The sequence below is a fragment of the Petaurus breviceps genome, unplaced genomic scaffold, assembly GCF_028583685.1.
Source record: "Petaurus breviceps papuanus isolate PSGF00001 unplaced genomic scaffold, PetGlider_PUasm1.0 227, whole genome shotgun sequence".
In the NCBI taxonomy this organism is placed as follows: Eukaryota; Metazoa; Chordata; class Mammalia; order Diprotodontia; family Petauridae; genus Petaurus; species Petaurus breviceps.
Genome location: NW_027185896.1, coordinates 174,841 through 200,868, shown reverse-complemented (window position 1 = coordinate 200,868; position 26,028 = coordinate 174,841). Strand labels below are relative to the sequence as shown.

General features: G+C 37.5%; 1 protein-coding gene across 1 annotated transcript in view; it reads right to left on the bottom strand.

The window, feature by feature from the left end:
* Nucleotides 1-15,581: 15,581 nt before the first annotated feature.
* The window catches only part of PKD1L1 (polycystin 1 like 1, transient receptor potential channel interacting), a 133,118-nt gene continuing 122,671 nt past the window's right edge, over nucleotides 15,582-26,028 (bottom strand). The window contains exons 43-47 of the mRNA XM_069095386.1: nucleotides 25,264-25,404; nucleotides 22,502-22,636; nucleotides 17,715-17,945; nucleotides 16,109-16,273; nucleotides 15,582-15,764 (exon numbers count right to left, since the gene is read on the bottom strand). Coding sequence (XP_068951487.1) covers nucleotides 15,582-15,764; nucleotides 16,109-16,273; nucleotides 17,715-17,945; nucleotides 22,502-22,636; nucleotides 25,264-25,404 — 855 coding nt within the window. The remainder of the gene's footprint in view (nucleotides 15,765-16,108; nucleotides 16,274-17,714; nucleotides 17,946-22,501; nucleotides 22,637-25,263; nucleotides 25,405-26,028) is intronic.

Below are 26,028 nucleotides of genomic sequence, written 5' to 3'. Positions count from 1 at the left end.
AACTAACCTCCCACTGAAGACATCCTGATAGGCTGGCAGGAAGGGTCCAGAGAAGCATGCTAGGAACTGAGCCCAGCCCCACATGAGGCCAAAGGTTTTAGCCTCAGGCTGTTGGGAGAGTGGATCATCAGCAGCTGTGGTGGTTTCCATAATGATCAACCCATAAAGGCCGAAGATAAAATGAGAGGTCAGTGGACATTGGGAACAGGGGGTCTGGGAGTATGGTCTAGCCTCTGTCCCCAGAGGGAGAAACAATTGAGGCAGCGGCCACAGCCACATGGCTGCTTTAGAGCTCCCGGCCTGCAGATTGTAGGGGGACCAAGCAACCAATCTGAGAGGTAATTGCTCTTGCTTTAACGTGCTTGGATCTGGATCCCTGTCCTGGGGTGTGTGACCAGTGTGCCAGAGCCAGTGAAGGCTTCTGAGAGGGCACCCAACTAATAGCTCCATCAGCTGAGAAAACCCCAGCAATTCTGGACAGAGCTCTCCTCTCTGAAAGCAGAGTTCTACTGTGGCAAGAAGCTCAAAAGTAAAGTGGTTGAGTGGCAACATGAGCAAGCAGAAGAAGTGGGGGCAAGCACGAAGGTCTGACTTTGGATGCCTTTTTGGGGGACAAAAAGGATCAAGTCATGGAGCAGGCAGAAGACAATGAAGTCAGAACTCCTGCACCAAAAACTTCCAAGAAAAATATGAATTGGTTACAGGCCATAGTGGAGCTTAAAAATGATTTTGAAAACCAAATAAGAGAAGTGGAGGAAAAATTGGGAAGAGAAATGAGAACGATGCAAGAAAATCATGAAAAGAGTCAACAACCTGACTGAAGAAAATAACACCTTAAAAAATAGACTAACTCAACTGGCAAAAGAGGCTCAAAAAGCCAATGAGGAGAAGAATGTCGTAAAGAGTCAAATTTGCCAGATGGAAAAAGAATCCCAAAAGCTTACTGAAGAGAATAATTCCTCCAGAGTTAGACCAGAGCAAATGGAAGCCAGTGACTTTATGAGAAATCAAGATACTGTTAAACAGATCCAAACAAATGAAAAAAAAGAAGGCAACATGAAATATCTCATTGGGAAAACCATTGACCTGGAAAATAAATCCAGGAGAGAGAATTTTAAAATAATTGGACTACCTAAAAGCCATGATCAAAAAAAGAACCTAGAAATTGTCCTTCAAGAAATTCTCAAGGAAAATTGCCCTGATGTTTTAGAACCAGAGGGCAAAATAGAGGTTGAAAGAATCCACTGATCACCTCCTGAAAAAGATCCCAAAAAGAAAAATCCTAGGAATATTACAGCCAGGTTCCAGAGGTCCCAGATCAAGGAGTAAATATTACAAGCAGGCAGAAAGAAACAATTTGAATATTGTGGAAACATAATCAGGATAACACAGGATCTGGCAGCTTCTTCATTGATTGAAAGGCTTGGAATATGATATTCTGGAGGGCAAAGGAACTGGGATTAAAACCAAGAATCACCTACCCAGCAAAATTGAGTATCATGTTTCAGGGAAAAATATGGTTATTCAATGAAATAGAGAATTTTCAAGCATTCTTGATGAAAAAACCAGAGTTGAATAGAAAATTTGACATTCAGATACAAGAAGCAAGAGAAGCATGAGAAGGTAAACATGGAGAAGAAATCATAAGGAACTTATCAAAGTTGAACTATTTACATTCCTACATGGAAAAACAATAATTGCAACTTATGAAATTTTTCTCAGTCTGAGTATATATATATATATATATATACATACGTATATATGTGTGTGTATATATGTCTATATAGGAAGGTATATGGGCATATGAATACATATGTGAGTGTGTGTATATATGTGTACAGGTATACATAGACAGACGGCACAGGACCAATTGAATAAGAAGAGATGATACTTAAAAGGTAAAATTGAGAGGTGAGAGAAGAATATAATGAGAGGAGATGGGAAGAGAAAGAATGGGGTAAATTATCTCATATAGAAGAGGCAAGGGAAAACTGTTATAATGGAGGGGAAGAACAGGAAGGCAAAAAGGAATGAATCAACTTTACTCTCATTGAATTTGGCTTAGGGAGGGAATGACACACACTAGGGTATTCACTCTACAGGAGAGTAGGAGGGAAGGGAATGAGAGGGGGGAGGGTAGTTGGGGGGGAGGGAAGTTGGAAGCACACACTTTTGAAAAGGGACAGGGTTAAAGTTGAGAATAGAACAAGTGGGGGGGCGGGATAGGATGGAGGGAAATATAGTCTTGCACAATATATCCACTATGGAAATGTTTTGCATAGCTACACATGTACAACGTATATTGAATTGCTTATCTTCCCAGTAAGGGTGGGTGAGGAGGGAGGAAGGGAAAGAATCTGGAATTCAAAGTTTTAAAATCAAACGTGTGAAAAATATATATTATATTATTATCATTTTTACATGCAACTAGGAAATACAGGCACTGGGGCATAGAGATCAATCTTGCCCTACTGGAAAGTCGGAGGGGGGATAGGGGAGGATATAAGAGAGAGCAGATTGGGGGATGGAGTATTCAGTGGGATCACTGTTTTGGGGCGGTAGGTAAGGGAAAGATGGGGAGAAAATTTGTAACTCAAAATGTGGAAATGAGTGATGTAAACTAAAAATAAACATAAAATTTAATTTGAAAAACACATTATTTGAAATTATAAGTATGAGAAGGACTTTTTAAAAAATTGTCTTGTTTAAACCAAAGAGAACGAGTTAAATGAGTGAACTCAAGATCAGAATATTTCAGGGGAAGTCTCCTTGGTTCTCGAGGTTTTCAATTAGAAAACAATCTCTGAGCCAAACTCCTACTTTCAGGACAAAAGGAGGCCAGAGAAACAGCAGGTGCTCAAATACTGAGAAAGGTGAGAGCTATTATTATTGAAATGAAGTATTACATAGGCAACCACATCAAAGGCACCCACATCAGGTGCGCCTGCTGCATTCAGCATTGTCTTTTGTGCAGTCAAAGGGGCCATTTCAAAAACCTGTACAGTTGCAAATACTGGCTCAATAGTGAAAACTCGGTTTTAATTTCAAAAAGAAAATTCAAAAGAGAGAAATGTTCATACTTTTCATTAAATATGGACTGACTCTGCAGCTCTAGAAAGGACACGGTCTTGTCAATTCTGAATTGTGTACTAAATGTTTTAGGGTCCTAGAAATATTGCTTTTCAGAGTTAATTATAAAAGACAGATGAGAAGGAAGGGCCTTCAATGCCAGACTACAATTTTTTTTTATGTTTTCCTCTACTGGGGAGCAATTGAAAGGTTTTTGAGCAGAGGAGACATCAACTAAATTGGATAATGTCTCTAAAGCTCTTGGTTAAATTTCTACAACTAAGTGCATCTTCTGTCTCATGTACTGCTTTTTTTAGAGACTGGTATCAGGAAATTCATTTATTTTTTGAAGAGGACATAAAGGTGGAAAGACTAATTGTATATTCCTCTGTCTGAATTCTGAAGGCAAAATTAGTGCATACAAATATTGCCAATGTTCATAAATATTTTATAAGAATGAGAAAGTAGGCACCTGTGTCTGTAGTTGTTGATGTTTGTATAATAGCCTTTTCTGAGTATTAGTAACAAGCATATTTTTTCCCCATTCCTTTGGTATCTTTACTGACAAGAGACAGCTTATGCTTTCATGAGATATCTTAATGTTTTCAAGGTTATTGTGCCTCCAACTCATATTTCATCATATGGGAAAAATGAAATGCTTACCGAAAATTGCCCATTGTCCAGAACATAGTGTGGAAGAAATGTACAAAACCTGTGTGTTGTGATTTGGGGAAAACAGCTCCCAGAAATAATAGCCTTAGAGGTAAAAAAAAAAAATGCAGCCTAGAGGACTTTGTAAATAGAGACAGGATTCTAAGTCTATTCTATTCTGATTTTGTCTCAAAGGGAGGCCCTATTATCTTAGATCTCTGGTCCTACCTGGATATTTTGATTAGATTACCCAGACCTCCAGCCTCACAAAGATAGTTTGATGATTATCAACTGCCCATAAATACCCCCATCCAGAACAGACCTGATCTTGGGAAACACCAAGTTTACCCCAAGGTTAAAATATTCTCCCCCCAAAATCATCTGACACCTTGTCCCTATTACTCAACCTCCCAAATAAGTAAAGTGGCTGAAGAAGCTCCTCATCTGTTAGGCTCCTTTTGCCTCAGCTCCTAAGACTGGGTCAAACCTTTTATATGTGTGAATCAACTGCCTATCAGCTAGTGCTAATTAAACTTATCTGCTAGTCTTACCTTTTAATTTATTGTCAGTCAAACAGACCTACATAGAAGGAATTATTCTCCAGAATGATCTTGGCATCCCTGGACTGAGAAATTCCCAAAGAAGATTATTCAGTTGGATGATCAGTCCATTGAAATAGTACCTCAGGGGGTGGCCAGGTGGCTCAGCAAGTAAGAGCACTGGCTCCAGTGTTGGGATGACCTGGGGATCGAATCCCGGGCTCAGATACTTAGCACCACACCCAGAAATAACTGGCCGTGTAACCTTGAGCAAGTAACTTAACCCCAATTGCTTTAAAAAAAAAATAGTACATCAGGACGTTGCTCTGGGACAAGTACTGCAGATGAAGTGGATCCCTAGTTGAATAAGAGGAATGAGTGCTCTGAATTTCATTGGAGAAACTGAGCAGTGATTATGATGACACTAAGGTCCCCAGTACAAAGGCCCATCGTTCAACACAAATGTGCTGCTGATTGATAATGCTGTGTGGTTGAGAATCTTGAAACATCACAGTCTCCAAGTTTCAGATGATCCAAAGAGCAATAGATAGACACGTGATAGACACAAGAGGCAGCATATTTCTAAAGCTGGGAAGTTGAATGTGGGACCTCAGTGAAGAAATACATGATTCAAAAGAAAGATGGACTGGTAATGGAATGAGAGAAAGGGGAAATACATGTATGATCAGAATGGCCCTTGAAAAATTCCCTTCCTTTTAGATCTCTTCATCTTACATTCTTTCCATGTTCTGGAGTTGATAAAAACTTTCCTCTGTCTATTAGATTATATATTTCTGGTTACCTTCTTCATTTTAGGTTGCTCCCTAATGCATTAGACCATGGGGAATTAACTTGTTCCTTGTTCTCCACGGCCTTTTCCAATTCTTTCCTGGGTCAATATCACTTTGAAACTTTTGCCCTTTCAAGATTCCCCCCAATCCATCAGTATCATATAGTCCAGATCCTTGTAGCTATAATATAAATGTTTACAGATCACTCTCTCTTCTTTCTCTAGAAGAGATGACCAGTTAAATACTGGTTTCAATTTAGCTATTTGTGAACCCATTGGTATAATATTGTGCAATTACATTACTTTTCAGCAAATACTTATTGAATAAGCTCATTTCACAGTAGAAAAAAATAAACATAAAAAAATCCTTCTTCTTTTCTTTGTTTCAAATCTTGTATTTCTAAGCCTGAGAAAATGTCTTTATAAAGCAAATTAGTCCTTATTCTAGTCTGGAAGGATCTCTTTACTCAGACTGTAGAAAAATTTCCCATTTAACTGTCACCTAATCCTTTTCAGAATAAAGAAATTATAAGTAACAATTCACTAGGTAGTTGAAGTTGTGTTGTTGGGTGTTTTTTTTTCCTGGACCTCTGATTTCCTTGGTGTTAGGAACTCCTGGTAAGAAATCCCCCACCTACTCTTTAATGCTTAGAGTTGGAGAATTGTTTAGGTTGTTAAGAGATGAGAGCTTAAGTGACTTGCCTAGAGTCATATATCCAGTTCATAGGAGAGACAGTACTTAAACACAGGGCTTTTTGGCTCCTAGACTAGCTGGAGCATCAGCATATTGGTTTTATATATGTATTCTACTTGTAAAGAGTTATATTATTATAACTAAAAATTAGTACATTCCTATATAGATACATTTTTATATCATGTAATCATAAGAAAATTATTTTTATGCATCTCCTAGAAGTAAGGTTCTACACAGAGAATGAAAGAAGAGGGTTGTATATGAGCTAGTTGTCTTGGGTAAAATATTCTACTTTCACTAGATTATTAGAGCTAATTTTATGAAGAGTACTAAATTATCAGCTAACTGCAGATCTTCAACCATCTAATATTTGTTTACATGGGTTTTACATGTTAACATTGTTGAGACATTTTAAATTCCACAAAGATGACCTTAGGATTTTGACAAAGACCTTTTGCTTATAGGTTTCTAAGTTGAATGAATGATTTTCCATGAGAGTTTATGGTTTGTGTATTGGTGTCTGTGAACTGGGAACATGTCTACAAGGTGTGATTTAAAACACAAAAGAATGCCTTCCCAGTGGCAAAGATATCCTTATACCTTGACCTGAGTAACAATTTTCATAAAGCATGGTATTAAACATTTAAGAATAATGGTGATGCTTTAGTTGGTTTTACATCTGCCAAAGGAGCTTGAGTCAGAAGTATCAATATGTTCTTCCTCATACAATTCATTGTGGGGAAACTTAGTACAACCCAATGGGTATGGTGAACTTAACCTCAGGACCTTGTCTCCTCAGAAAGATTTTCTCTTCTCCTTTATCAAGTGTTTTTGAATTATTGCTAAGTAGTCTCTGCTCTACTTCATCAACTATCTGTTAATGAGAGAGGGAGAGGGAAAGAAAAGGGATGAGGGAAGAGGAGGATGCAGAGTGGCTTTTCTGGTGTTTGTGGCATGATGGTAAGCTATCCTAAGATGACCAGTATTGAAGGATAGCTGAGGAAAGTCCTAAGTTATAGACTTTCATAGCCCAGAACTAAGAACTGGAGAGACAGATTTTAGAGAGCACTGAAAGGCCAACACCAGGCAGAAGAAAGTTAAGGAAGGGCCTGAGGCAGAAGGTGACATGTGAGTCTTAAAGGAAACCTAGGATTCTAAGAGGCTGGAAGGAAGAGGGAGTGCATTCCAGGAGTGGAAGTCATTTAATCTGACTAGACTACGAGAGAAAGGGAGAGTATCAGGCCTGAAATGTAGATTGGGGTCATATTTTAGAGGGCACTGATATTTTGACACTTGAGCCTAGTAGTTACGGTTGCCTTCTAACAACTTAGCAAGGTACATTTATTCACAGAATACCAAAACTGGTGTGAGGGGAACATCAACATCTCATTCAATGCGTATGTCACCAAAAGTCCTCTCTACAACAACCCCAGCCAATGGCCATCCAATGAAAAGTGTAAAGATCACTAGTGAGGGAAAGTTCAATGCCTCTGAACAAAAATCTATTTCCCTTTTGAATTGTTATTGTTTTTTCTTCATATCAAACTGCAATCAGTCTCTTCAATTTCTTCCCATTTGTTTACACTTTCAAACTTCTCTCTTACAATTCCCCAATATGAACCATTTTTCTAATCAGATTAGTCACCCTTGTGTCCCTCCACTACCAACTGTGTTCTTTCTTTCTTTGATTCTTTTGCTTATCTAGTTTTCTCCCCCTTCTTTCCACCAATCTAAATCTAACATTTCCTTCAAAACCTATCTGAAAAAAAATCTTTCCTTATGCATTCCATCTCACAATGTCCTTTTCCTTCTCTGAATCCACATATACTGGAGCCTGTATCTCATAATCACACACTTGATTCTATGTCCTACATTATTTTCTCATTTCCTACATTTAGCTTTTTATCCCTTTACTATAGAAGTTAATCAATCCAGTGATTAATGTCTTCTGCCCTCTTTTATATTCTCAAGGGCGGTACATAATAGGTGCTTAACAAAAGCTGGTTGATTAGTTGAAATATTATATTAAATAATATTGAATAGAAGTCCTGGATTTAACAAATCTGATACATTTATAAAACCTACTTTAAAAGACAGAATAAAAAAAGAAATAGACTCAAGCCAACTGACCAAGCTCCCTTTAGACAGTGAGTCACTCTGTTTAGTAAAAAGAGCTAGAAAACAGTAAGAATTATGGAAAGAATAAATCAGAGGTTCACCTGGGGTAAAGAGTTTTAGCTAAAAAAATAAATCAGCCTTCTGGTTTCTAAATTTTGCTCCTGTTCCAGAATCTTTCATAGCTAACAGGCTCTGAAGGGCACAGGCATGTTGGGGAACAGAGGAGGTGGGATTTTGTGATTGGCATATTCAAAGCATTTTGTTTAAATGAGTCATTTTTAAAATACAGAGAACAATATCATGCACAGGTAATGTGCTACTAGCTTTAAGCAGCCCCCCCCTTTGTTTAATGAAGAAAAAAATGAGGTACAAGTATCTTCATGACTGAGGGTTAAATTTTAAGAAAATGAGTCATGCTGAAGTTAGGAAATCCACATGGATTGGCTTCCTTGATTCATATTACATATAAGAGAGTCAGATAATGCTACCCATTTGAAGATGACTGAACTGGCTCCCTTTTCCTAAAAATCTGTCCAGGAAAGTTTGAATAGATGTCTCTGTACTCATTTTCCCATCTCCCACTCAAGTCCTACACTATGGCCTCATTGTGGCCTGGAGGTGACCCATTTTCAAAGGTTATGCCATCAAGTTGCAAGCTTTGACAGGTTCTACCAGGTTGGAGAGTTTTAGAGTAGGGGCCAGAGGATACGGTCTGAGAACCAATTAGCAAAGTTTACAGAAGTTTATCACTAGAAGATTGGACAGTGAGTGGGTGATTAAATTTCTTTGAGCACAGCAGCTGCTGAAGAAAGTTTAAGGGACAAAAGGGTTAATTTTGTACTTGTAGAGAAGGATCCACACTGATGAAATTTTTTTTTAAACCCATTTAGGTGTGAAGAAGTTTCCCTTTAGAAAGAAGAAGCATTTGGAATCATTCCATTGGCCTTTTATCAGCATTCAAATTTGGGTTAGCCTTTCCAAAGCAGTCATTCCAGCATCTAAATACTTTAAAACTGCATGTGGATCATAAGATCATAGAAATAGAGGCCATCTAACCCAACCAACTCTCTTCCTAGTTGAAGAAATTGAAGCCTAGGGAGGTTAAGTTGACTTGCCCCAAGGTCATACATGAAGTAAACATCAGATGTGGGATTTGAACCCAGGTCCCCTGGCTGTGTAGTTTTGGAGGGCAGGAGACTCTTTGGTCCCCTTCTCTCCTTGACACAACATTAGCAATACTTTTGAAGGGAAAAGAAGTAACAGAAAGGCAATTTAAGCAGTATGTGTAAGAAAGGGTCAGAAGGACAGTCATATTTCTTTGTCTTATTGATGGTGGTAGGTGATTATGGGCTGATTGTGTAAATATGACTTTAGAATTTTTTTATTTGATGTCATCTGGAAGCTGTCTCATTTTCTACCATTCTGGAGCCTTCATGCTTCACTGATGGGAACCAATATCATGAGACAAGATTAACAAATCCATTAAATCTATGGGTAAACAACAGCAAGCATTTGTTGAGCATTTATTGACAGTGTGTGCAGCATAGCATAAGGGATACAGTGCTGGCCTTGAAACCAGGAAAACATGGGTTCAATTCCTACCTCCAATACAGACTTTCTGTATGACTCCAGGCTAGTCTTTTAACTAACTGCTAGGTGCTTTAGGCAACTCTCTAGGCTGCAGAGAAGGTGATCTACATTAGTACACCAAGTTTCCTCATTTCCTCCTTATATCAAGGGCATCACTGGTCTTACTATGTTCCAGGCATTTTGGTAAGGATATAAGTATAAACAAGCACTGATCCTACTTGGTACTCTATAGCAATCAAAAGACGTGGAAACAATAATACAAGGTGAAATTACGGAAACAGACTATGAGCTTCATGTTGTGAGTTTAGAACTTTATTGATCAGTTCTACATTGGCCATAGTTGTGACACTGATGGACTCCATGACTTTAGCTAGTTGACAAATGAAGCATTAGCTAAGGTTGAAGAGAAAGTATGACAGCAGACAGAGCACCAGACTGGGAGTCAGGAAGATCTGAGTTTGAATCTCACCATAGCTACTAATTGTATGGCCTTGAGAAAGTCAATTAACCTACATTAGCCTCATTTTCCTCATCTATAGAAAGAGAATAATAGTATTAATCTTATAGAGACCTGTCATGAGAACCAAGAGACACATATGTAAAGGACTAAGTCTTAAAAAGTTATATATGAGCTATTCTTAATACGAAAGCAGATATAAAGTTTATGATTCCTGTTTCGTTTTGATGAAAAGAATCTTCATCTATAGTCTATCCAGGGGTGGGGAACCTGTGGCCTCAAGGTCACAGGTGGCCCCCTCTAGGTCCTTGGGTGCAGTCTCTTGACTGAGTCCAAGTCTTACAGAACAGATCCTTTCTTTAAGAGAATTTGTTCTGTGAAACTTGGATTCAGTCAAGGGGGTGCACTTGAGGACCTAGAGGGCCATATTTGGTCCTGAGACTACAGGTTCCCCACCCCAAGCATCACCCTGGCTTTCCCCTTTTAACCTCCCCACAGAAACCAGCACAACTGAGGAGAAATTCTTTTATCCTGCATGTGCATTAAGCCTTAAAATTACAGCAGCACATTTTGCTATGAGCTCTATTCTCTCTAGGTTCCAATTTCCTTTCAATCCAACAAACATTTATTACACTTCTATTCAGTAGAAGGTATTAGACTAGTCAGTGGGAGCACATAGTCAAAAAAAGGTCTCTGATCTCAAGGTAACCCTAACCCAACCAACTCTCTTCCTAGTTGAAGAAATTGAAGCCTAGGGAGGTTAAGTGGATTTGCCCCAAGGTCATACATGAAGTAAACATCAGATGTGGGATTTGAACCCAGGTCCTCTGGTTGTGTAGTTTTGGAGGGCAGGGACTCTTTGGTTCCCTTCCCTCCTTGACACAACATTATCAATACTTTGGGACTGGGAGACACTATGGGTTGAGGTAGGAGAGGAAACTAAATGACCAGGAAAGGCTTTCCACAGTAGCACACTATGTGAGTTTTGAAGGAAGTTGAGTATTCTAAAAGGCAGTGAAGAGGAGAGCTCATGGAAGACAAGGGGGATAACCTCCCAGGAGAGTTTGTGGGGAGGGGTCAGTAAGTAGATCAGTTGTCTGAGCAGTTTGTCTAGGACAGAATGCATGAGGAGCAGTAATGGGAAATTCAACTGGAAAGATAGACTGGAAGCAAATTATGAAGGATTTTTAAATGACATGTTAGGTAGTTTGTATTTTATCCTAGAGGCAATAGAAGTTTTAAATTAAAGTTTTTTGGGTTTTTTTTTTTAAGAAATGAGAGGGAAAACATGGTCAGACCAATGTTTTAGAAATCTTAATTTTGTAAATCTGCAGAAAGAATGGATTGGAGAGGGGAGAGACTGAGTGGGAATATGTTATGGAGATATATTAAACAAGACTTTAGAACTAGAGGAATACAGAAGATGAGAAAAAGGAAAAAAGTTGAGGATGATTTTAAGGGTACCAAATAGGGGTACTAGAAGTATGGCAGTCTGTCAGTAATTACAGCAAAGTCTAGAGAAAGAGATGGTTTAGCTGAGGAAGGAATAATGACTTTCATTTTGAACAAGTGGAGTTCCTCTCTGCTATACTTTAGGTATGTCTTCTTGCTACCATTTTTGCAAGGTCTCTCTTATCTCCATCACTGACTTCCCTTCCCTTTTTTTCACTGTGTCAGTTTACCTTAGTCCCAGAAAATCAGTAATCCCTGGAATATTGCCTCATTTCTTACCAAGTAAAAGTCATGGGGTGAATGGAGAATCAGGCTATAGAACTATATTATTTTTTCCCAATATGTTTTTATTTATTTTGTTAAATATTTCTCAATTATGTGTCAAAGAATTTTAAACATCCATTTAAAATTTTGAATTCCAAATTCCTTCCCTTTCTTCCCTTACCTCTTCTTGAGAAGGCAAGAGATTTGATATAGATTATATATGTGCAATCATGCAAAACATATTTCTATGTTAGCTTGTTGTAAAAGAAAACACAGACCAAAAACTCAATAAAAATAAAGTAAAAAAGTATCCTTTGGTCTGAATCCGACTTCATCAGTTCTTTTTCTGGAGGTGTATAGCATTTTTCATCATAAATTCTTCAAAATTGTCTTGGATGATTGTATTGTTGAATTCTAAACGAAGTCATTCACAGTTGATCATCATACATTATTGCTATCACTGTATACAAAGTTCTCTTGAGTCTGATCACTTTACTTTGCATCAGTTCATGTAAACTTTTCCAGATTATTTTGAAAACATCCTGGTCATTGTTTCTTATAGCACAATAGTATTCCATCACAATGATATACCATAAATTGTTCAGTCGTTCCCCAATTGATGGGCATCCCCTCAATTTCCAATTCTTTGCCACCACAAAAGAGCTGCTATAAATATATTTGTACATATAGGTCCTTTTCCTTTTTTAAAAATCTCTTTGGAATATAGACCTAGTAATGGTATTACTGGATTCAAGCATATTCAGTTTTATAGCCCTTTGAGCGTAGATTATTAGATTTTACATTGTAATCTTACATATATGTAGACCCAGTTTCATATTATTATACATATATGTATATATTTGTGTGTGTGTATATATATATATATATATACATGTGTGTAGAGAGAGAAGGAGACAGAGAGAGAGTCATGTCTGGAGTCAGGAAGACCTGAGTTCAAATTCAGCCTCAGACATATATTAGCTGTGTGACCTTGAGCAAGTTCCTCTTTTATAAAATGAGCTGGCCTCGGTTCTTCATCTGTAAAATGAGATAGAATACATGTATGTGTGTATATGTATGAAAATAACTTGGGATTTAGGATTATATGAGATCATTTATTGAGAAAATATTGAAAGAAAAGAGGATTATGGACCAAACCTTGGGAGATATCCCCATTTAAGAGACAGGGAGGAGATGAAAAGTTTGCAAAAGAGAAGTAGAACAAAAAGACAGTGGTGTCACAGGTACCAAAGGAGGAGAAGCTATCAAGAAGTGGGGGAGCATGTAGTCAACATTGTCAGGAGAGGTCAAGGACAATGGGGAAAAGTCACACAGTTTTACTAAGAGGTCATTGGTTATTAGTAATCTGGGAGAGAGCAGTTTCAGCAGAGTGGTAAGAACAGAAGCTAGATTACCAGTCTGAAGAAAGCAGATGCTGCAAGTATATACTATTCCTTTGAGATTTGGGGCAGCAAAATAGAGGAGAGAGGCAGTATCATGGCCATAATAGAAAGCAGAGATTCCGTCCTTCCAAGATGGGATGAGGGGGAGAGAACAAAGCACATTTGTAGGCTAAGGGCAAGAAGCAAGTAGAAAGGGAGAGATCAAAGAAATAAAGCCACAGAGGATGCAGAAGGGGGTGGGAATAGCAGAGGTAGAGGAATTATCCTTGCCAAAGACAATAACCCTCTCAGAGAAGAGGGAAGAAGCACCTGGAAGAGGACAAGAGTGTGGATCAGTGACAATGTGTCTGATAGCCTCAAGATCCCAGTGAAAGAGTAGATAGGATCATTTGTTAGGAGTATGGACATGAGGTTAACAAGGATTTTAGCAGACGGTTGTGAATAGCCCTAACAGAGAAAGAAAGGGTCAATAAGAGGTGAATGAAAGAACTGGTGAACAGAGGAGAGACATGCCCAAAGCTAAGAACAATGGACTATTGTTGTTAAATAGCTAGTTTTCAATAAGCAGAACAATTAAATGGAAATTATCAAAAGTGCACACTACTGGCACTCAAAATACAACCCAAAGTCCTAGAAGGTAGGTCATGAATGTCCTCTTCATGTATAATGGAGAACACAAGAATGGGGTTCCTGCTTTGACACTGACTGGATAACCATGGTCAAGTCATTTTACTTCTCTACATTTCCATTCTTTTCTTTTTACTGCATTTTTTTGTCTTTATTAATTTGTTTGTTTACTTTTAGTTTACAAGATTCAGTTCCACAATCCTCTCAGTTTCAAATTTTCTTCCCCTCCCTCCTTTCCTTCCCTCCCCCCATGGTGGCATGCAATCAAGTATAGGATCTGCAAATACCTTCACATTAGACATTAGTCAGGTTGTAAAGAAGGATTGTAACTTACAGAATGAACAATGGGAAAGAGGAGACAAAACCAAACAAGAAAAAGAGCAGATAGTTTGCTTCAGTCTGCATCCAAACTCTGTTCTTTCTAGTTCTTTCTCTGAATGTAGACATCTCCCTCCATCATGAGTCTTTTGGAGTTGTCTTATAACCTTACATTGCCTATCAAAGTTGGTCATCACATATACGTTGTATCTGTAATTGTGTACAAATTTCTCCTGGTTCTGCTCTTCTCACTCCACATCAGTTCTACATCTTCATTCTTTCATCTAGAGAATGAGGATAGTGACATTTGTACTCTTTCCTTCAGAGGGTTATTTCTGAGGACAGCACTTCGTAAATCTCAGAGTGTTTTACAAATGTCTGACCCAGTTTAAAAATCTGGGTCTCCTACTGCACAACCACAGCTGAATGAGGAGGTAGCTTGCCTAATACCATAAGACAATATTCTCTCAGACCAATTTCTAGTAGAGAAAAATAATTGCCAATTGCCACTGCTTTATGCTTCTGCTGTCATGGAGTTCTCCTGACTTTGCTTCATACAGATCTTCCTCTAGTTTGGATTTTTTTTGTTCTTGGTTTCAATACACAGCTTTTTGCCTAGCCCTCTGGACAGTTTGTCTTTGGGGACTCCTAGTTTGACTTCAATCTGGCTTACTGTTTCCTTGCTCAGATCTGTTTGAACCACAACCATCTTCCCCTTCCCCAATATAAAGTATAACAACTACTGTGGCTTGTTACTTGCAGCTAATCTCCAACATGAGTAACTCCACTACAACTCCCTCCAATCATTCCCTTTGACCTTTCTAATTCCTGGCACAACTGCATTTCGTGTTCCACTGAGGAAAAAGTACTCTTCAAGGTCCAAGAGTTCTTTCCTTTTTGTGTGACATAGTCCTCTTTTGGCAGTCTGCTGAAATTCTTATCAGAATAATGTTTTCAAATGCACAAAATAATACACAGGATTACAAAGAAAATCAGTTATATTGAAATGTAATTATAAGGAAATTTAAATCATAGACCATAGATCAAGAACACCTAGGATATAACAGAAAATGAGTTATGGAATTGGTTGGTACTATCATCTGTGTACATTTATTCATAGGTGCTCTCTTTTCCCAATCAGAAAAACTAGAAAAACTGACCACCCCACCTCCAAATCTCTCAAAGATACTGAGAAGAACAGCTCTTCCCAGGAAATAATGCAATGTGCACACATGCAAATGATATCAATAGTGTTGCTATGATGATATTCAATTCAATTCCATTTAATTCAACACATTTATTAAACTAGGGTCTTTGAATTACAAACACAAACACACAGATACAGTCTCTGCTCTCAAAGAACTTATGATCTATTACTGGGAATAAGCGATGGAAAATTTTGATTGATGAAAATGTTTTAAATTTCTGGGCAATTCAAAGCTTTCTGTGAAGTTTGAATTTATATTAATGCCTTTCATACCAAAAGGTCATAGGATTTAGAAAGCTGATCATTTCACACCAACCCAATAATCTCAAAGAAAAACGACCATCATCACCATAGTCCACTACCAAGGATCTAAAGAGTCGTATGATTTTGCAAATGGCAAAGTCATGTGTTGCTTTCCATAGAAGGTGACTTCAGGTTGTAAGTTAGGGTAAGATCCTTTTGCTCTACCTCTGCTTGCTCCCTGGATGGTTTTTCTAGAGGAGAGCAATGAAGGCTGTAGTATAATCCATTGACTCTCAACAGAAGTTCATCCAACAGACTTTCAAATTCATCCATATAGAAATTCTGAAGGGAAGAGAAGAACAGCAAATATGTCCAAGGATATGTGTACTTTTTATTCTCCAACAGGGCTATAATAAATAATCTCTGTAACTTTGAAAGTGAATTGATAATTCTGTGAGCCACACTTTCAAGCTTCATGTAAAGGTTGTATTTTTTTTTTTAAACAGATTACTGCAACTTTACTCTTTAGGGATAGGATGTGGGGCAGGGCTAAAGTCTTCCTTTATTTGAAAAATAGAAAATAAAAGTGGAGCTGCTTTTCTGTTGGGTCATACCAACTTGAGCCAAAACCATTACTGTAAGAATAGCACCAACCCAATCTGTAGTCTAAAATCCCAGTAGCTTACTCTGTCCTTCACCGTCTCTTCCACTGCTAACATTGGTCTTTGTACTCCCAGAAAGGAGAGCACCTTCTTCCAAGTATGGTCAGCGACATCTTTGAATCTCAGCAGATAATGCCTTCTAAAAGATCTCTTTGCATCTTGCATAAAAGAAATGAGTACTCCTCTCAACTGGAAAAGACAAAAGATCACTGAAGCATAAAATTAATCAAAGCAAGATCTAAGCACACTGTTAAATAAAAATGTATTTCTAACCAGAATCTTCTATAAACTTGAGGCTTAAATCTGGATTTCAATAAACATGACTTGATATAGCTGGCCAAACTTAGAATCAGCAAGACCTGGGCTCTAGTCCTCCCTTTTATATGTACTTCTTGTGTGGTCATAGGCAAATCACTGAATGTTCTCCGATGATGAGTATCAGATGAGTAACTAATAGAGGGAATTTATACACCAGGATTTCCCTACACTGATATAATCACAGGTCCAGGCTAAAAACAAAATAAACAGAGTACAGAGGAGATTACAATGGGTTTTTTGTTTGTTTTCTCTTCCTTCAATAAGCCTACAGATTGATAGAGAACTTGATGCAATTTCCTGTATCTGAAATGCAAATTTCTCTACAAGTTAGTTTAAAATAAAAACGGTGTGGAGCAGGTTAATTTTTTAAATACGGACTATGTTTCAGTGTGAATGGGCATTTACTGCAGAGTGCTCAGTTACTTTGGCTGTATTAGACTCATGACATTGAATATTAAGGCAGAAGAAAATGTCTCCATATTTTCAAAGCAATTCCTTTTTTTTCCTCTTTAATTTGTGCTTTAGAAATTCTATTTATAGTTGCTGTCAATATTTATAACAGGATAATAATAGAACCTTAGATCTGGAAGGAGCCTTAGACATCATCTCACACAGCTTCCTTGTTTTATAAATAATTAACTGAGACCAAGAGAAATCAAGTAGCTTGTCCATGGTTAAACAGTTAGTTGGTACAGGTTTGGTTTTTGTTTGTTTCTTTTTGCTTTTTGGAGGGACGATTAGGGTTAAGTGACTTGCCCAAGGTCACATGGCCAGTTTTGTGTTAAGTGTCTGAGGCTGGATTTGAACTCAGGTCCTCTTGACTCCAGGGCAGGTGCTCTATTCACTGCACCACGTAGCCACCCCTGGAAACAGGTTTGGGCCTAGAACCCTGTTCCTCTGAGAGTTACCATGATATTACCTGATATTAGATGATATCACATCATATAGAAAAATGTATCTGTATTAACTGCTCCACATCTCTATTGCTACTGGTAAGGCAGAGGTGTACTGTGTAAGGTGATAATAAGCCACGAATGAAATCCCATTGCAATACAAGTTTTTATATGACAAGATGTGTCAGTCTTAGACAGCAGTCCACTCATTTCAAATAACAGCCTACTTAACAAAATGCTAGTACATAAAGAGAACACAGTGCTGATGGGAAATCACTGTAAGGGAATTTGACCAACACAGTGTAGAAAAACACAATGGGAACCAACAAGTATTTCATATGAAGTTGGTCCCTAGATATTAATTTAAACCTTTTTCTTAATAGTCAAGCTTAAGCTATGTATTACATTAGAGTACTTACAATTCCAGACCACAAAATGATCACTGCTATGAAAAGGGTCCCATAATAATAAACTGTGGCATACTGATTAGACTTGTAAAGGCTAAAGAATGTTCCCTTCTCATTGGTTCCCAGAAAACACAGCACCAGCACTTGGAAGGAGTCTGCAAAGCTTCTAAATGGAATGGCATGAGTTGAGAACAAAAATCGCCCAAGGTATGAGTAGACCACGGTAAACAGGACACCAGCCAGCTGCAAGAAAAGAAAGAATCCTTAGCAGAAAACAGACTTTACAAAAACGACACTGTTGAAGCTACAGAAGATATGTTTGGGTACATTAATGCTCATTTTAAAAAAAAAGATGGTTGGAAGGGAGGGAAGAAAGTAAATATTACAGAAGGAAAATAGCTTGAGAGGAGACTAAACTCTTTAAGGGATATGCATGTTGATCCAGATTAGGTTTAGTTATGGTGGCTGGAACAGAGAGATTTCTTAGACTGCAATTTAAAAGGCCAGATCAAAGACTGAGTATATTTGCTTATTCAACCCGCTCTAGCAAGCATTTAAACCAAGTATTTTCTGAATGCCTTCAGGGTGGATGGGACCATATCTAGGCAAGCATCTCAGGGAACATTTCTTGAAGTACTTACTAAACTGAACACAGCACGTGGCCTCTTCAGTATGAGATAACCTCCAAATGACTTAAAGGCCTGATCTCATTTGTTCTATAATTGTACACTGTGTCTTATGGGGATATTCTTTGGTTACCTCTTTCATTTTTTTCTATCTATAACTACTGGTTGTACTTTTTTCTTATTAAAGAGAACCAGTGATTTTTATATTAATGTGGACATATATAATTATATTAATATTTATATAAAACCCATGTATTTTATGTGATTTCCCTAAAAATTAGATATGATATATACATACACACACAGGCCATATGGCATAATGAACATGAAGTTAACCTCAAAGTCAGAAAGACCTGGGTTCAAGTCCCATCTCTGACACCTACTGGCTGTATGACCCTAAGCAAGTGAGTTAAGTTTTCAATACCCCTCAGCAACTCATGAAAACTATAAATTGCTGCACAGATGCTGATCTGCTTTGGCAGAGGGAGTTCCTCATGGAGAATTTCTTGCATCAGTGAAATCAGAGGTCTGGGGTAGGGAAGTAAATAACAGTAATAATAATAACTAACATTTCTATCATGCTTTAGGGTTTACAGAGTCCTTTACAAATATTTACCTTTATAAAAAAGCCTGGGAAGTAGGTACTATTATTATCCCCATTTCACAAATAAGCAAATAGGTTAAGTGAGGTGCTAAGTTTCATATAGCTGGGAAATGTTGGAAGCCAATTTGAACTCAGGTCTTCCTGACCCCAGATCCAGCACTTTATCCAATGTGCCATTTAGCTGCTCTTGATCTATCTAATTCTAGTCCTAGCCCAGTATCTCATCATAGTTTGGTGATAACCCTAGCTAATCTGTGGCAAAGTTCTAGCAGGTACTGCTAAGCTGGAAGGGCTTTGATCATAGTCCTGGTGAGAGGTCACATGACTGTTATTAAAGGAGAACCTCATCACCAAATTGATAGCATGCAAGCTCCTTGAGATCAGGGGCTATTTCATTTTCCTTCCTTTGTATCCCCAACATATCCCCTGGTATGTAATAAATTTAATAAATGCTTGCTGATTGATTGGTTGGTTGCAAAGGGACATATTTTTTGTTCATAACAACTCTAAAACAATATCTCCAAAATCAGAGAGACATTTGTATGACCTATGTCAATGGATGAAGGAAACACAGTGATGAAATTACAAATTCTTGAAATATGTATGTAGACATTTTGCATACACACATATGCATACAAGCACACTCCCCTTATAACAGAGTTTGCAACTAGATTGGTGGTCTGATGACGGGTGGCACAGAAATATTTACCTAGGCATTCATGCTAGTACAATTGACTGTAAGTAGAGTGACAGAAGCTAAGGAGTATTAAGTAAGAAGGAATAGAAATCCTCTCATTGTTCATGTGAAATGATGCACAGCAGTAAAATGTGCTTGCCCTGGGGCGGCCAGGTAGCACAGCAAGTAAGAGCACTGGCTCCAGTGTCGGGTTGACCTGGAGATTGAATCCTGGGCTCAGACACTTAGCACCCACCCAGAAACACCCGGCCGTGTAACCTTGAGCAAGTTACTTAACCCCCATTGCTTAGGGTTGGCCAGGTGGCTCAGCGAGCAAGAACACTGGCTCCAATGTCAGAATTACCTGGAGATTGAATCCCGGGCTCAGATACTCAGCACCACCCCCAGAAATAACTGGCTGTGTAACCTTGAGCAAGTTACTTAACCCCAATTGCTTAAAAAAAATTTTTTTTTAATGTGCTTGCCCATTACCTACAATGACTTATATGCAAGACATACTATTAAAGACAACACCAGAAATGAGTGTGAACCCAAAAGGAAATGGGCAAGTCATGTATTAAGAATAAAGATGACATATAGACAGCTCAAGTTTTACACCAGAAGCCATAAAATATCAAAAGAGTTGGATGAAAGCCTCCAGTGCTTTGGGTAGATGATCTATAGAGAGTTCGTAGAAGAACTTGTACAAGAATCACATAGGGTGAGAAGGTATGGATTAGAAGACATTTGCACCAGTGGATCCTGGCATTCCAGGATTCCATAAAAGCATCATGACCCTAGAAACTCACTTCACCCCTCTACTTGTAACATTGCAAGTCCCCCAACCCCTGCAGCCTCTCCTTTGATTGACTGGTTTCTCCCTTCCAGACAACATTCCTGATTCTCTGGACTTTCTCTACCATACTCTCTTTCCAGCTACCTTTATCTCTTCCCCTTTTCAGGTTCATTTTAGGTGTTGTCTTTCCCCATTAGAATATAAGCTCCTTGAGAACAGGAAATGCTATCTTAATTCTTGTATGTGTTTTCTCAACACTTGACATGGGGTTTTTTTGCATATAATTAGCACTTAATGAATGCTTATTGTTAACCTGTCTTGAAAGCTCTGTTCACATTGTTGATATCATGGAATCATTGAAGCATCAGAATAAATTGCTTGACAAAACTTGGGGTTTTTTTTTTCATTTTATTGTACTTTGCTTACATGGCTAAATTGTATGATTATAGCAATATTTATTAACATCAGTGAGCATAATCCTGCCCACACTTTATCTGTGACTGTTCTTGGTACTACGTATAATAGATAGCAGAAAATATAGGCATAGTTCTTTTTTCTTTTTTTTCATAAAGATATTACTATAGCAGCTAGGTGGCACAATGGATCGAGTGCTGGGCTTGGAGTCAGGAAGAACTGAGTTCAAATGTAACCTCAGACAATTACTGGCTGTGTGATCCTCTACAGTGTTCTCATTTGTAAAATGGGGATAACAACATTACCTACCTCCCAGGGTTGTTGTAAGGCTCAAATGAAATAATTATAAAGTGCTTAGTATAATGTAAATAAACTACGCGAATGTTAGCTGTTGTTACCAAGTCTTACCTTCAGGTGGAGGTCAGAGATAATCTAACCACGTTTCTTTAAGGAAAGATAGTAGGAGTTAAAAGTCAGAGAGGGAGAGAATATAGGCCTGTGTTCCGTAGGTCAGTTTAGTCAGAAAGGACACAAAATCAATTAATAAGAGGACTTTTAACTGATGTAAACAATTGGACTGATGTATGAAATAAATACTGAGAGCTGGATAGAGACAGTGGAATAATTCTGATAGAACAAAAAATCCTTTATATTATATTAGAAATTCAACCCAAATGTGTAGATTAAATCAATGACTATATCATGGTGTAGTCATGCTTCTTGTTAGCCATATCTTTGCTCTATAATTGGTTTTTCTGATTACTGCAATACTGTAATTAATTACTTCTTTGTGATAACTTGTTTTTTGTTTATAGCCTACAAGAAACCTGAGCCCTGGTTTGTGTCACTGTAGATTCAGTACCTGATGTTGCCAGATCACAAGGCCTTTATCACAAAATAACCAGCACCATCTTGTACATGGTGTAGCGAGCTGAGGCATGAGGCAAAGCTCATCATTGGGATTTGTATAATCTAACTAGATATAACCTTAAGCCTCTCAAACACTATAAATAAAGTGATGGCATTTTACATCATATCACTGCAGGCTAGAACACTAGTACTTTGTTATTGTAGTAAGTAATTGGATGTATATGGGATTTCAGTGGTATGGGTGACTACCTTCACTGATGTAGATCACAGCTCCTTCATGACTTCTCATTCTATGTGATTCTTGTCTATTTTGCTCCCCATAAATCCCCAAGAGAAGATCTGACCCACTGTGCTGAATTCAGCCCTTCTGCTGGTTCTCTTAATCTCATGTAGCACTCACACTGTCCATATGTTATTTTTCTTTCTCACTATAGGACTGGCCTACCTTTTTTCATCATTGACACTCTCAAGTAATGTCTTTTGCAGTATTCTAAACTTAAAAGGTACCTTTCATTCAATGATACTTCACAGCATTTTATCCACTTAGCTGTTCTCACAGTACTAGGGGAGAAGAATCTCCTTAACCTTCCACTGACAGCTGTGAAAGCATAAGGTCTGGAAACTCTAAGGGTTGACCTAAAACTGAACTGTGGAAGATGACAGGCCAGATTTTGAATGACTGTCCCAGGAAACCATAAGTTTATTTTCATTTACTACTAATATTTTTTTTTAAAAAAGCAATTTAAACTATAGGCATGCTAATCATTTCAAGTCCTACTGGGAAGGAAACTTGCTTGACAGGAATATTTTTACCACAGGCAGAATAATGTTGGAGCAGGAAAGTCGCATCATGGTCAAGCTGGGAGTGATTGCTTTGTAAATGCCAAGAAGACGAAGGCATTTTATTAACAAGAAGAACAAAAGGATTCCTTGAAGACATCGGTTCCTCTGAAACAGAAAAGTACAGCATCTTATGGTAACATATCAATTAAATCCAAGTGTACAGATGAACCTATTTGCATAGTAATACATAGTTTGGGTTTTGTTTTTGTTTATTTTAAAGCTAGAGGAATCAATTCTAATTGGATTTGACTAACTAATGCATCCTTTAAATACCCAAAGGTAAAATGACATTTACAGAGAAGGATCAGCCAGAAACAAAAACAAGTATCTCCCAAAGCTATAAATGGGTCTACAATTTAAAGTTTCTTAGACAGTTATATCCAGTTAGGGACCCTACAGATGACTGTGTCATGTGCAAGCTGTATCTCTTTAAGATCTTTCTGTTGTTTTAGTATATTATCTCAGCCTTCACTTTATAGAACACACATAACTCTTTTGGCTAATTGCCAACTACAGCTTACAGAGTCATATAACTATAAGGAACATTGTCTTAAACTTGATTTATCACCTCCAATTCTATCTATCCCCAATCTTCCAAATGATTCTCCCACTATATATCAAGTTCCATCGCTAGAAAGTCGTCCCTTTGTACATGAAGCATCTCAGTCTTCTAGGCTCTTAACATTAAAAAAGATGCACAGATTCCTGGGAAGGATAACTAAGGTTAATCAGCTTCTGGATTAGCTGAGATGGAAGTTCTTTAGTAATAAGCACAATATAGATACCTGGGGTGGTATGGGTTAGCAGGCAAAAAAAGAGACAGAGAGGAGGTGAGAAGGTACTCAAGATAAACTCTGCACACTGCAAAATTTTATCTAGAGTCAGCTCAGAATAGTCAGTAAAAATAGGAATAGATTTGGGTGGACAGAAAGAATAAAATCATTTGATCTCAGTTGGAAATTTCTTTTAGTGATCTTTTTAAATATTTAATCTCTGATACAATGCCAGAATTCCTTCAACTGCATTCTTACGAGGAAATTTGCCACTTCTAGTTACAGGGAGCTCATTATGTCATAAAACAGCCAATTTCAGTGATTAGAAAGTTATTTTTTTTCCCCTGAATCAGAAAGACCTGGATTCAAATCATATCCACCATAGGCATGTTACTTAATTTCTCTGTGTCTCAGGTCTTCATGACTATTGGTTATAGACAGTTTACAATTCATTAGGAGAAAAAGTTCACATAATGGAAGTCATTCTACTGATAATAAGGTAGGTCCTTGAAGTGCTGTCATACTGATATATTATAAGAGCCTCATACCCTTCAACCCTCTTACTACACTATTTTGACTGGAAATCCCAAGTACGTATCTTTTTGCTGTGTCATTTTATGTTTCTTTTCAATCTCTTTCATTACATGTATGTGTATATATATATGTGTGTGTGTACACATATAAATATATTATTTCTACACAATGTATTACTAGTTATATTATATATTACATATATCTAAACAATGTGTGCCCTTTGTTTCCATATTTTAGTAAAGAGTTTTGTGCCTTCAAATGTTTAGCAATACCTTTTAATACAGTCTTCAAACTGCTACCAGATGAATTATTATGCATAAATCTTCTTAAGTCCTTTTTCATGAAAACTTTTAATGGCTTCCTATCACCTAACCAAGTCTAAGTTTCTTAGCTTGGTCTTCAAAACCCTCCGCTATCTAAATATTGGCAATGTAACATCTCTATAATGAAAGCTACTCTTTCTTTTTCCAGAATTTTCTTTATATTTCTCTCATTAAGGAACTCTATCTTCTTGCCAAAGTCACTCACTTATGGTATGCTGTACAAATTTTACATTTTCCCACCTCTGTGGCTTTGCTCATGATCCTGTCTATCCTCCCAATCTGCCCCACCCCCACCAGTATCATCCCAGTGAATTTCTGTCACTTAAGATCCAACTAAAATGTCATCTCTGTGAAGGCTTCTTTGGATATAAAGGATCTTTCCTTCCCTCAACTGTACATAGAAATTCATGGAAGTATGAAGTAGATAAGTTCACATATCTCTTATGTACTTATCATTTTCTATTTTATACTTAAATACTTTCATGGATTTTTGCAATAATATCAGTTCTCCATTCAATGGTACAGATTATAAGCCATTCATGTCTTCTCATTCTTTAAGACTTTAGTCCAAGTCCTTCCATAAATTCTTCCATGGGGGTTCCAACTAATGTGCTGGGAGCATTCTTATAGATTTCTCATCAGTCAGTTAGAGAAACAGAAATAGGGATTTAGGTGGGACAATGATCCCAGTAGAACTGGGGATTTGAAGTAGTTTGGGGCATTTTAGAGACTTTCTAGTCCCTTTTCAGGATCTTTTACCCGCATCCCTAAATATCTTAAAGTAGGAGCAGAAAGGACTATGCCATGTGAAAAAAGGCAATAAAGTTGGAAATGTCAGGGAAAATCTTAGAGAAAGGAAGAAGTCAGAATTACTCTTTAGGTCAGGTTTACTATATATACAGTACTTGGAACAATGTAAAGAAAATTTAGGAAATAGCATTTTGAATTTGCAAATAAATTTTATGTCTGACACTGCTAAGTAACTCTGGTAAGTTACAATTCCCCATATGTTCGATCTTTTTAAAAATAATATGCCTTATAATACATGTTCAGCTTTATCAGGGTCCTAAAGCAATCATTTTAGTTATATATAATTTTATACCTGTTGCCAGGATAAAATAGGATTGAAGTCCACAAATACTTGGAAAAATCCCTTTTGAAATTGATCAATCACATCCACCACAAGGATAAAATGAAAAATGGAATGTGCAAAGTAAGAAAGACTCATTCCAATTATGCACATCTAGAAAATTAAACAGAAAAAAAATATGCTATGACATTTTTCCATTTGAATAATTTAATTTCAACCTGCCAGGTTATATAGCTCTCTTTCCATACTTCTTAATTGATTGTGATATTTTAGCATTACAATATTATAATGGAGAAGAAAAAAAATCCAACAACTGCAAAAGATAGTAGAAATTGATAGAAAATATGCTTTTCATTTAAATCTGTTCTTCCCATATAGAAAATGTACTATAAATAACAAAAAAAATCTTTTTAATATTACAGAAAAGAGCATAAAAGAAGCTATACTTAACTAGCTGTGTGACCCTGAACAAGTCATTTAATCTCTGTCTGTCCTAGTTTTTTGTTTTCTTGTTGGAGGACAATTGGGGGTAAGTGACTTGCCCAAAGTCACACGGCTACTTTTGTGTGTATGTGTGTGTGTGTGTGTGTGTGTGTGTTGAGTGTGGGAGGCCAGATTTTAACCAGGTCCTCCTGATTCCAGCACCAGAGGTCTATTCACTGTGCCACCTAGCCACCCCAGTATGCACCAGTTTTGTCGTCTGTAAAATAGGGATGATAAAACCTATTTCTTGAGGTTGTCAGGAGAATAAAATGAAATGCTATTTGTAAAGTACTT